Here is an 11993-nt window from a genome sequence, read left to right on the forward strand (position 1 = left end):
TGATTTACAAATTTTTAATTCACCCAAGAATTTCAAGAATTTATAAAATCTCAATCTATTAATTTATAATGCGTCGTCATTAGTATTATATGTTTTGGAGAAACCGTAATAAAAATATTAATAGTAGAAATAATGAAAATAATCCAACGAGATGATTGATAGGGAAAATTGCAGAAAAAGACAATTAATTAAGAAACTTTCTTAATTTTTTTTTTCCATTTCACAAATGTCCAAATCAAAATTTAGTGCAAAAGAAAATAGGACAACAATTAAAATAATATTTACAATCAATGAGTCACATAAAATTACTAAAATCAATTATAGACAATTGTTTTTTACTATTTTCCGGGCTGTCCATCACCCACAATATCCAATGTATCAATATAATTAAGTAATCGCTATAATTAATAAATGCCGCAGCGATGACACACACACAACTGAGTTATTTGTCATTTTGTAAAAATGTTTATTTCTTTATATTTTTTTCTTTCTTTTTGATTTTTTTTTACAACAAATAAAGTATTGTGTCATTATTATAAACCCTAAAACTAAAACCAGGTGACAAACAAACAATAACATTAGATTTTGTGTCTTTGCGCTCGATTTAATCTTTGTTCTGTTTTATTGTTTTTTTTTGTTGTATTTTTTTGTTTCAAACAGACAACAGAATTTATTGAAAATAAATAATTGGTAACTTTAATAGGCAATTCTGAATAAAATTGTTGAAAAAAGCAACTTTTAATGAAAATAGCGTTTATTATACATCAGATACTAAATGGATAAAGTAAATGATCTTTTTTATTATTTTTTTTTTCTTTTAAATTAATAAATTCAAAAAGTTCAATATACAAAACTGTACATTTATAAAGTTGGCAGAAACATTTCGATTGATTGTTTGGGGCTAAATTTTAGCTCTGACTGGAGAAGAATTGAAAATATCAAAATGATTGGGATGAAAGAAAACACCAACAGGTAACATTTCTGACAATAGATGAAACCAAAATTAACCAAAACTCTAAACTTAAATTGTAGAAGGTCTCAGACGGGGGCAGATATGTGACTGCACATGAGATATGCACATATACAGTTAATATACCTTGGATAATGGGTTTGTGATGGGCCTGGATTTGAGTCAAGTAAGAATTAAACAAAAAAAATAATTTTTGGGTGCAAAAAAATTATCCTAATATTTTTGAACAATTATAGAAATATTTGGACTTTGTAGCAAAAGATTGACCATATAGATGTGATTTTAGGCACGCACCTCTTGATATAATCCTATGATATCTGTCATCTGGAAACAGAGCTTTATATTATATAATATTGCAAAAATTAAATGAAAAAGAAATATATATAATGTGATATATAAATATGCAAACCATAGACATGCAAATGGAGAATATGAGCCATAACAATGAGCAACATAATGGATACTTGGACTGACGTGTAGAACTCATGTAATATGGGCATTATGGATTATCAGCCCCTTATAAAGGTTTTACAGTCACATACAGAGACCCCCACCAGCACTGAGACCACCAACAGCCTTGGAATTTCATTGGAGAAGGGGACAGAAAGAGAGAAATAGACAGAGATAAAAAGATACAGAGGAATACAGAAAGAGGGTCCAGGCTGCTTCTGTCCTTGCTGGGCCCCCCCAGACAATAATAATGACACCCCAATAATAATCAGCAAACTAGGGATAACATATGGATAAATGCGTAAAATGCGCGTTTGTCTGGATACATGACATGCACAATGGTTACTATAGCCAGTATGAACAGTCACTTATAGGACACAGCAGAGAAGGATTCTGCAGAGAGTAGTACCTTGTCACACAACAGTTAACACTACAGAGGATGATGAGGGTGATGATAGCTGCAAGGACCATCCTGATACACAAGGCTGGATGAAGCAAGAAATCGCCTTCACAAATATTGTGTACAAACCGCATGGAAAAAAAAAACACAGGGGAAAAAAAACAACCAAAAACTTGGAATCCCAGATCCATCTCCAGAGAGAGGAGAAACGATTGTAAAACCGAAGTCACCTGAAATCTTAGCTGTGACGTCACAAGGCGCAGGAAGGTGAGAGGCACAGGTCTGATCGCACAGAAGAAACCGCAAGCTCCTCTTCTGGTCGTAAACAGCAGGTCTGTCTCATTATATTGCCAGATAAGGAACAAGCAGCTCCTCGAGTCTTTATTGATTTTTTTTTTTACTTTTTTTTCTTTTTTTGCAAAAGTTTTTGTGTCATTTTCGTTCCGCCATAAAGAATAGAACATAAGTTAAAAGAAAAAAAAAAAAAGTTAAAAAGAAAAAAAAAAATATTTTCCACTGTTTCTCAGTCCAGGAAAGAGGTCACGGGCCTATAGTCAAAGATCATGACATGAGGGGTCTGTTTTGACATTGTGGGAGAAGACCTCGTGCTGCTGGGGGTCCCCAGGTGGGGTCATCCTCTTCTCCTTTTGTCTTCTGTTGCAGAACCAGACCCGCACCACCTCCTTCTCCAGCTGCAGGCTGTCTGCCAGGGACGAGATCTCCTGGGCGGCGGGTTTGGGGCATTTTAGGAAGTGGGTCTCCAGCACCCCTTTGACACTCACCTCTATGGAGGTCCTCTTCTTCCTCTTCCTGCCCTGGGCCGCTATCTTGTCGATGCTGGTGGGGCTACCTGTGGACGAGTCCGCTTCCTCCAGCCACTTGTTAAGCAGTGGCTTGAGCTTGCACATGTTCTTAAAGCTGAGCTGCAGAGCCTCAAACCTGCAGATGGTGGTCTGCGAGAAGACATTGCCATACAGGGTCCCCAGGGCCAAGCCCACATCTGCTTGGGTGAAGCCCAGTTTGATGCGTCTTTGTTTAAACTGCTTGGCAAACTGTTCCAACTCATCTGAGGTCGGGGTCTCCTCGTCCGAATGGTCCTGGCAGTGGTGGGAGCCCAGGTCCACGTGGTCGCCGGTGTCTCCTCGAAGCACAGGGTGCAGGCTCTGCGTGTTGACCGTCTGTGGAGGGGGGGTGAGCCCACCATGGTCCAGCATGCCACTGACCGTGAAGCCGGGCTGGGAGTAGACATGGAGAGCCTGGCCACTGGAGGTGAGCGAGGGGTTGTGAGCTGGGCTGGCCCCCCAGGCATTGGGGTGGTTTGTATGGGGCGAGTGATGGCTGACATGGGGTGACCTGTGATGGATGATGGTGCCCAGCTGAAGGTCTTCTCTGCCCGGTTTAATGTCCTGTTGGTCCAATGGGCTGCTGGCTAAACTTGAAGACCAAGGGTTGGCATCGCCCAGGCTGCCCATCCAGTGGTGTCCCAGGGGGTGGCCATTGCTGGGCACCCCCTGCAGATAGTCACTTTGGAGTAATTTTTGGGGGTTCCTGAAGGGGCTCCCTTGCTGCATGCCCGCGGAGTCTGCATGGACCAGGGATGTGGTGCTCAGGATGCTGTAGGGATTAGAAGCAGCTGTGGCCATTGCTCGCTGTGGATCCCCTACCAGCTATAATGTGGTACGGGTGCAGCTCAAGCCTTTGACATCTACAAGGCAAGGAAGCCAAATCACTAACCGGTGTGTGAGTGACAGCCACTGCAGCCAATGGGGACCCCTCCTCTGCTGGCTGGCCTTCCCTTCTGCCAATGGACCACCAGGAGGAGGGACCCTGCATCCACAGCAGCCGGGGAAGCGGAAGGGTTAAATGGGACTGAGTAGGAAGTGAGCAAGTCTGGATCCTTCATTGGCTCCTGCAGGCTGAGTGTCCAGAGCGCCGCATTAACCCTTCCCTGCCCGGCAGCAGCCATCAAAGCAAACCGCATGTCACAAATGCAATAATTAAGATTAATTCGTGTTATTGCATGGAGTGCAGCTGAAGATGTCCCCCGGCTCCATCCTGTGCATCCAGCAAGAAGAGCCGTCACCTCTCAGGGCTCCAGCCTCACAGACACGTCCACATGCAGCACACAGCAGCTCCACGCGTGGAAGAAACACGCAGCGCGTGATCTCTGCAGCCCCCAGGATCCCAGCGGGGCAGCTCAGTGTGAACAGTCCCCGGAGTGTGGAGGAAGCCTGCATGCACGAGACGTGGAAAGGAAAAGAGGACGAGTGGATGTGTGAGATGGAAAAATGGTGAAAAAAAGGAGAAATCCTCCCTCTGCAACCTCCTACTAGATAAATGGCTGTATAGAAAGTGTATACTGTGCCTGTCCGGTGCCCCGTGGAAATCCCTGCTGTCCTCCCCGGGGCGCAGCATTCGGTGCATTTCCTGGGGTCGGGGGCTCCCACGCAGACTTTGCGCCCCGTGTGCTGCTGTTCGCAGTGTTTCTGCGCAGATTTCCACCCTCGTTAAATACCTTTAACAAACCCCTTAGTTAAAAAAAAAAATGACCTTTCCCTGCATAATAGACGAGGATCCGCGCCGCTGCCTAATTATATTTGCACTTATAGAGCTGCGCATCAGCCTCTTATTGGTTTGGAAATTCCATTAAATATATTGCCGGGCTCCCAGGTTAAGCTTGATTTACATTAGCATACATTTTCATCTGTTTAGCCGAAATAAAGGAAGCAGCCCCGTGCACAAAGTCATTAAGGCTTTAGTTTCTGGAAGACGCCACAACTGGGGGAAAGTGGGAGAAAGCTCCACAACAATGAGACCCTGCTCCCGAGAAGAAGGTAAGAAGTTAGGGAGCAGAAAAGAAGAACTAGAGGCACAGGGAGAACAGAAAAGAGGAACTAGAGGCACAGGGAGAACAGAAAATAAGAGATGGAGGCACAGGGAGAACAGAAAAGAGGAACTAGAGGCACAGGGAGAACAGAAAATAAGAGATGGAGGCACAGGGAGAACAGAAAAGAAGAACTACAGGCACAGGGAGAACAGAAAAGAAGAGATGGAGGCACAGGGAGAACAGAAAAGAAGAACTAGAGGCACAGGGAGAACAGAAAAGAAGAACTAGAGGCACAGGGAGAACAGAAAATAAGAGATGGAGGCACAGGGAGAACAGAAAATAAGAACTAGAGGCACAGGGAGAACAGAAAAGAAGAACTAGAGGCACGGGGAGAACAGAAAAGAAGAACTAGAGGCACAGTGAGAACAGAAAAGAAGAACTAGAGGCACAGGGAGAACAGAAAAGAAGAACTAGAGGCACAGGGAGAACAGAAAAGAAGAACTAGAGGCACAGGGAGAACAGAAAAGAAGAACTACAGGCACAGGGAGAACAGAAAATAAGAACTAGAGGCACAGGGAGAACAGAAAATAAGAACTAGAGGCACAGGGAGAACAGAAAAGAAAAACTACAGGCACAGGGAGAACAGAAAAGAAGAACTAGAGGCACAGGGAGAACAGAAAAGAAGAACTACAGGCACAGGGAGAACAGAAAATAAGAGATGAAGGCACAGGGGGAGCAGAAAAGAAGAACTAGAGGCACAGGGAGAACAGAAAATAAGAGATGGAGGCACAGGGGGAGCAGAAAATAAGAGATGGAGGCACAAGGGGAGCAGAAAAGAAGAACTAGAGGCACAGGGAGAACAGAAAAGAAGAACTACAGGCACAGGGCGAGCAGAAAATAAGAGATGAAGGCACAGGGGGAGCAGAAAATAAGAGATGGAGGCACAGGGGGAGCAGAAAATAAGAGATGGAGGCACAGGGGGAGCAGAAAAGAAGAACTAGAGGCACAGGGAGAACAGAAAATAAGAGATGGAGGCACAGGGGGAGCAGAAAATAAGAGATGGAGGCACAGGGGGAGCAGAAAATAAGAGATGGAGGCACAGGGGGAGCAGAAAAGAAGAACTAGAGGCATAGGGAGAACAGAAAATAAGAGATGGAGGCACAGGGGGAGCAGAAAAGAAGAACTAGAGGCACAGGGAGAACAGAAAATAAGAACTACAGGCACAGGGAGAACAGCAAAGGCACAGAGGGAGCAGAAAATAAGAGATGGAGGCACAGGGGGAGCAGAAAAGAAGAACTACAGGCACAGGGAGGACAGAAAAGAAGAACTAGAGGCACAGGGCGAGCAGAAAATAAGAGATGGAGGCACAGGGGGAGCAGAAAAGAACTACAGGCACAGGGAGAACAGAAAATAAGAGATGGAGGCACAGGGCAGCAGAAAATAAGAGATGGAGGCACAGGGAGAGCAGCAAAGGCACGGAGGGAGCAGAAAATAACTACAGGCACAGGGCTAGCAGAGAATAAGAGATTGAGGCACAGGAGGAGCAGAAAATAAGAGATGGAGGCACAGGGGGAGCAGAGAATAAGAACTGGAGGCACAGGGGGAGCATAAAATAAGAACTGGAGGCACAGGGCAATAAGAGAATAAGAGATGGAGGCACAGGAGGAGCAGATAATAAGAGATGGAGGCACAGGGGGAGCAGGAAAGAAGAACTGAAGGCACAGGATGAGCAAGAAAGAAGAACTAGAGGCACAGCAGAAAATAACTGATGGAGGCACAGGGCAAGCAGAAAATAAGAGATGGAGGCACAGGACCAGCAGGAAAGAACAGGAGCTGGAGGCACAGGGAGAGCAGAAAATAAGAACTACAGGGGGAGCAGAAAAAAAAGAGATGGAGGCACAGGGGGAGCAGAAAATAAGAACTGGAGGCACAGGAGAGCAGAAAATAAGAACTGGAGGAACAGGAGAGCAGAAAATAAGAACTGGAGGAACAGGAGAGCAGACAATAAGAGATGGAGGCACAAAGCGAGAAGAAAATAAAAACTGAAGGCACAGGGGGACCAGAAAATAAGAACTGGTGGCACAGGGCGAGCAGATAATAAGAAATGGAGGCAAAGGCCAAGAATAAAAGAAGAACTTGAGGCACAGGGCAAGCAGAAAAGAACAGGAACTGGAGGGACATGGGAAGCAAAAAGAAAAATAAAAAAGAATTGGAAGCACAGGGAGAGCAGAATGGAAGAAGAGGAGCTGGAGGAACAAGGGGAGCAGGATGGAAGAACTAGAGGCACAGGGGGAGCTTAAAAAAAAGAGGAGCTAGAAGCACAGGATGAGCAGAAAAGAGGAGCTGGAGGCACAGGGATGCAAAATAGAAGAAGAGCTGGAGGCACAGTGGGAGCAGAATGGAAGAACTGATAGCACAGGGAAGACAGGAATAAAAAAAAAAGAACTGGAGGCACAGGGGGAGTAGTGAAAAAAGGGAGCTGGTGGCACAGGGGCATCAAAAAAAAAAAAAAAAGATGGAAGCAGGGGAGCAGAAAAGAAGAACTGGAGGCACAGGGGGGGAGAGATGGAGGCACAGAGGTAGCAGAAAAGAAGAGGAGCTGGAGGGGGGGCAGAAAAGAAGAACTGAAAGCACAGAGCTACCAGAATTGAAGAAAAAGAGCTGGAGGCACAGGGGGAGCAGAAAATAGGTGCTGGAGGCACAGGGGAAGCAGAATAGAAGAAGAAGAGCTGGAGTCGCAGGGGGGAACTGAATGGGAGATGAGCTGGACGCACAGGAGGAGCAGGAAAGAAGAGGAACTGGAGGCACAGGGGAAGCAGAATACAAGAAGAGCTGGAGGCACAGGGGAAGCAGGATTAAAGAAATGGAAGCACAGGGGGAGCAGAATAGTAGAGGAGCTGGAGGCACAGGGGGAGCAGAAAAGAAGAGGAACTGGAGGCACAGGGGAAGCAGAATACAAGAAGAGCTGGAGGCACAGGGGTAGCAGGAAAGAAGAGGAACTGGAGGCACAGGAGGAGCAAAATGGAAGAAAAGGAACTGGAGGCACAGGGGGAGCAGGAAAGAAGAACTGGAAGCACAGGGGGAGCAGAATAGAAGAGGAGCTGGAGGCACAAGGGTAGAAGGAAAGAAGAGGAGCTGGAAGAACATGGGGAGCAGGAAAAAAAAAGTAGAGCTGGAGGCACTGGGGGTCAGAATAGAAACTGGAGGCACAGGAGGAAAAGGAAAGAAGAGGAGCTGGAGGCATATGGGGAGCAGGAAAGAAGAAGAATTTGAGGCACATGGGGAGCAAAATGCAAGATGAGCTGGAGGCATAGGGTAAGCAGGAAAGAAGAAGAACTGGAGGCACAGGAGGAGCAGAATATAAAAAAAAGAGCTGGAGTCACAAGCGGAGAAGGAAGGAGAGGACCTGGAGGCACAAGGGGAGCAGAATATAAAAAAAAGGAGCTGGAGTCACAAGGGGAGCAGAATATAAAAAAAAGGAGCTGGAGTCACAAGGGGAGCAGGAAGGAGAGGAGCTGGAGGCACAAGGGGAGCAGGACAAAAAAAAGATGAGCTGGAGGCACAGGGGGAGCAGGACAAAAAAAAGAGGTGCTGGAGGCACAGGGGGAGCAGGAAAAAAAGAGGAGCCGGTAGGCACCGGGGGAGAAAGAAATAAGATGAGCTGGAGACACAGGGGGAGTAGGAAAGAAGAGGAGCTGGAGGCACAGGGGGAGTAGGAAAGAAGAGGAGCTGGAGGCACAGGGGGAGAAGGAAAGAAGAGGAGCTGCGGGCCGGGCACAGGGGGAGCAAGATAGGAGCCACCACACAAACAAATGGAGTAATATGCAAGGTACGGGGGGCAGGGGAACACGGCGTGGGTACAAAGGGAGGAGGGTGAACTCGGGGCAATGGGGTTTTCCGGGGACACTATTTCATCCCTCAGTACTGACTGTGCAGGATAGTTATCGTGGTACCGGGCAGGCTTTAGCTGTTGCTCTTATGGCTGGAGGTAAATACAGAGGTGGCTGTGATTGGGATATAGGAGTGTATATATACGTTCCGGGGGCTAAGACTTTCCGGCAGAATGTTACTCGATTTCCCCGCAGCCGCCCCCGCTCCCAATGCAAAGACTATTCTTCATGCAAAATATTTACACTTATCTTTCAATTGTTTATATATAAGTGTAAGTTTGTGGAGGCGAATACTAAGGCAGTGCATAAACCAGTGTATAAACCAGTGTATAAACCAGTGTATAAACCACTGTATAAACCAGTGTATAAACCAGTGCATAAACCAGTGTATAAACCAGTGTATAGTGCAGCAGAGCAATGCATGGGATTGTGTTTCCAGTGTCGGGCGATTTGCTTTGCCCGTGCAGTGTGAATGTGCCGATATCTGGGTGCGACTTTTGCAATAAACTGATTCAGCAATATCTCTCTGCTCCTCTAGGCTTCTGTTACAATGTATCCACCTTTCCTTCTAAGATCTATGTCTGATTTAACTAATTACAGGTGTCAACATTGCACCATTCCTATGGGAGGGGGGTGACATTATAGGTCTGAACGAAAGCTGAGCCCCTGGGTGCTGATCCTCTCCGCTCATGATATTACCCCTGAATATGGCATTCCATGGGCATCTATGGGCACATCCGCTCTGTGGCGTCGGTTGCGGCTTTAACTCCTTTATGTTTCATAGTTTCTCAGTTTATAGTCATCCCCTATATGTGACATAAGCTAAGTAGTTACCCTATTATTTGACATTATTTCCCAGTTGCGTATATTAGCTTTCTATGGCATAAATTGCCAGTTCCATACATGAGCAGTGTAGTTACCCCCTATATGTGGTATTATTTATTTCCTCTATATGTGGTATTATTTATTTCCTCTATATGTGGTTACCCCTATATATGACATTCTTTGTTTCCTTTATATGTAGTTACCTCTATATGTGACATTATTTGTTTCCCCTATATGTGGTTAGCCCTCTATGTGGCATTATTTCTTTCCTCTATATGTAGTTACCCCTATATGTGACATTATTTGTTTCCTCTATATGTAGTTACCCCAGTATGTGGCATTATTTCTTTCCTCTATATGTAGTTACCCCTATATGTGACATTGTTTCCTCTATATGTAGTTTCCCCTATATGTGGCATTATTTGTTTCCTCTATATGTAGTTACCCCAGCATGTGGCATTACTTACCAGTATGTTAGCTGTCAGGTAACTCTATATGTGACATTATTTGTTTCCTCTATATGTAGTTACCCCAGTATGTGGCATTATTTCTTTCCTCTATATGTAGTTACCCCTATATGTGGCATTATTTGTTTCCTCTATATGTGGTTACCCCAGTATGTGGCATTATTTGTTTCCTCTATATGTAGTTACCCCTATATGTGACATTATTTGTTTCCTCTATATGTAGTTACCCCAGTATGTGGCATTATTTGTTTCCTCTATATGTAGTTACCCCTATATGTGACATTATTTCTTTCCTCTATATGTAGTTACCCCAGTATGTGGCATTATTTGTTTCCTCTATATGTGGTTACCCCAGTATGTGGCATTATTTCTTTCCTCTATATGTAGTTACCCCTATATGTGACATTATTTGTTTCCTCTATATGTAGTTACCCCAGTATGTGACATTATTTCTTTCCTCTATATGTAGTTACCCCTATATGTGACATTATTTCTTTCCTCTATATGTAGTTACCCCTATATGTGGCATTATTTGTTTCCTCTATATGTAGTTACCCCTATATGTGGCATTATTTGTTTCCTCTATATGTAGTTACCCCTATATGTGACATTATTTCTTTCCTCTATATGTAGTTACCCCTATATGTGGCATTATTTCTTTCCTCTATATGTAGTTACCCCTATATGTGGCATTATTTGTTTCCTCTATATGTGGTTACCCCAGTATGTGGCATTATTTCTTTCCTCTATATGTAGTTACCCCTATATGTGGCATTATTTGTTTCCTCTATATGTAGTTACCCCAGTATGTGGCATTATTTGTTTCCTCTATATGTAGTTACCCCAGCATGTGGCATTACTTACCAGTATGTTAGCTGTCAGGTAACTCTATATGTGACATTATTTGCCGGTTTCTTCCATTGGTTGTGTAGTTTTCCCCCAGTATGTGACATTAGTCGCCAGTGTGTTTTTCCCATGAATGGCGCATGGGCTGGGATTTTTCGCTCTTGTATGTGACATTATTTGGCCTCACTGGAACTTTCCTCCATTGTCTGAAGCTCCTGGGTTTAATGTGTTTATGTCTAATCCCAGGTTCGGGCTGCAGAGAGGTGTTAGTGCCTCTGCCTCCTGCTGCTTCTTAAGCTGCTGCTGTTGTAGTTGCCAGTGTTGGAGGATAATGTAATGATTATGTGGCTGCAGTGATCCTGTGCTGTGCAGGTGAGAGCTGCATCCAGAAATGTCTAGATAAATGGATGGATTTATAGATAATAGATGTGTCTGTGTTAGTGTGAATTCATCCTTATTGGACTTTCATGTTCTATTTTTTGCATTTATTTTTTTGCAGTAAGTTCTGTCTTGTCCCTCTTTTCTTGAAGTCCTTGTCCCCTAGGTGAGGCTTGTCTATCTCTTTTCCAGTCCCTTTTTGGCATGTATGGTCCCTGTCATGTTGCAGGCTTTATTGCACTGTGCATTTCCAGTTTTTGCTTATTTAATTTGGCAGTGAATCTAGTTTTGGTCTCAGACTTGTTCATTATTTGCAGACTGTCCCTCTGCTGTGTGGATGTTGTCCCTCTGCTGTGTGGATGTTGTCCCTCTGCTGTGTGGATGTTGTCCCTCTGCTGTGTGGATGTTGTCCCTCTGCTGTGTGGATGTTGTCCCTCTGCTTTGTGGATGTTGTCCCTCTGCTTTGTGGATGTTGTCCCTCTGCTTTGTGGATGTCGTCCCTCTGCTTGTGGATGTTGTCCCTCTGCTTTGTGGATGTTGTCCCTCTGCTGTGTGGATGTTGTCCCTCTGCTTTGTGGATGTTGTCCCTCTGATTTGTGGATGTTGTCCCTCTGCTTTGTGGATGTTGTCCCTCTGCTTTGTGGATGTTGTCCCTCTGATTTGTGGATGTTGTCCCTCTGCTTTGTGGATGTTGTCCCTCTGCTTTGTGGATGTTGTCCCTCTGCTGTGTGGATGTTGTCCCTCTGCTTTGTGGATGTTGTCCCTCTGCTGTGTGGTTGTTGTCCCTCTGCTTTGTGGATGTTGTCCCTCTGCTTTGTGGATGTTGTCCCTCTGCTGTGTGGATGTTGTCCCTCTGCTTTGTGGATGTTGTCCCTCTGCTTTGTGGATGTCGTCCCTCTGCTTGTGGATGTTGTCCCTCTGCTTTGTGGATGTTGTCCCT

At 44.9% G+C, this 11993-nt stretch overlaps 1 protein-coding gene across 1 annotated transcript; it reads right to left on the reverse strand.

The window, feature by feature from the left end:
* Window positions 1-477: 477 nt before the first annotated feature.
* Window positions 478-4292, reverse strand: POU3F4 (POU class 3 homeobox 4). Its single transcript, XM_075323084.1, has one exon. It carries the CDS (start codon window positions 3461-3463, stop codon window positions 2375-2377), a length of 1089 nt encoding a protein of 362 aa, XP_075179199.1. The 5' UTR covers window positions 3464-4292; the 3' UTR covers window positions 478-2374.
* Window positions 4293-11993: the final 7701 nt, after the last annotated feature.

Source organism: Anomaloglossus baeobatrachus, chromosome 9, assembly GCF_048569485.1.
Source record: "Anomaloglossus baeobatrachus isolate aAnoBae1 chromosome 9, aAnoBae1.hap1, whole genome shotgun sequence".
NCBI lineage: Eukaryota > Metazoa > Chordata > Amphibia > Anura > Aromobatidae > Anomaloglossus > Anomaloglossus baeobatrachus.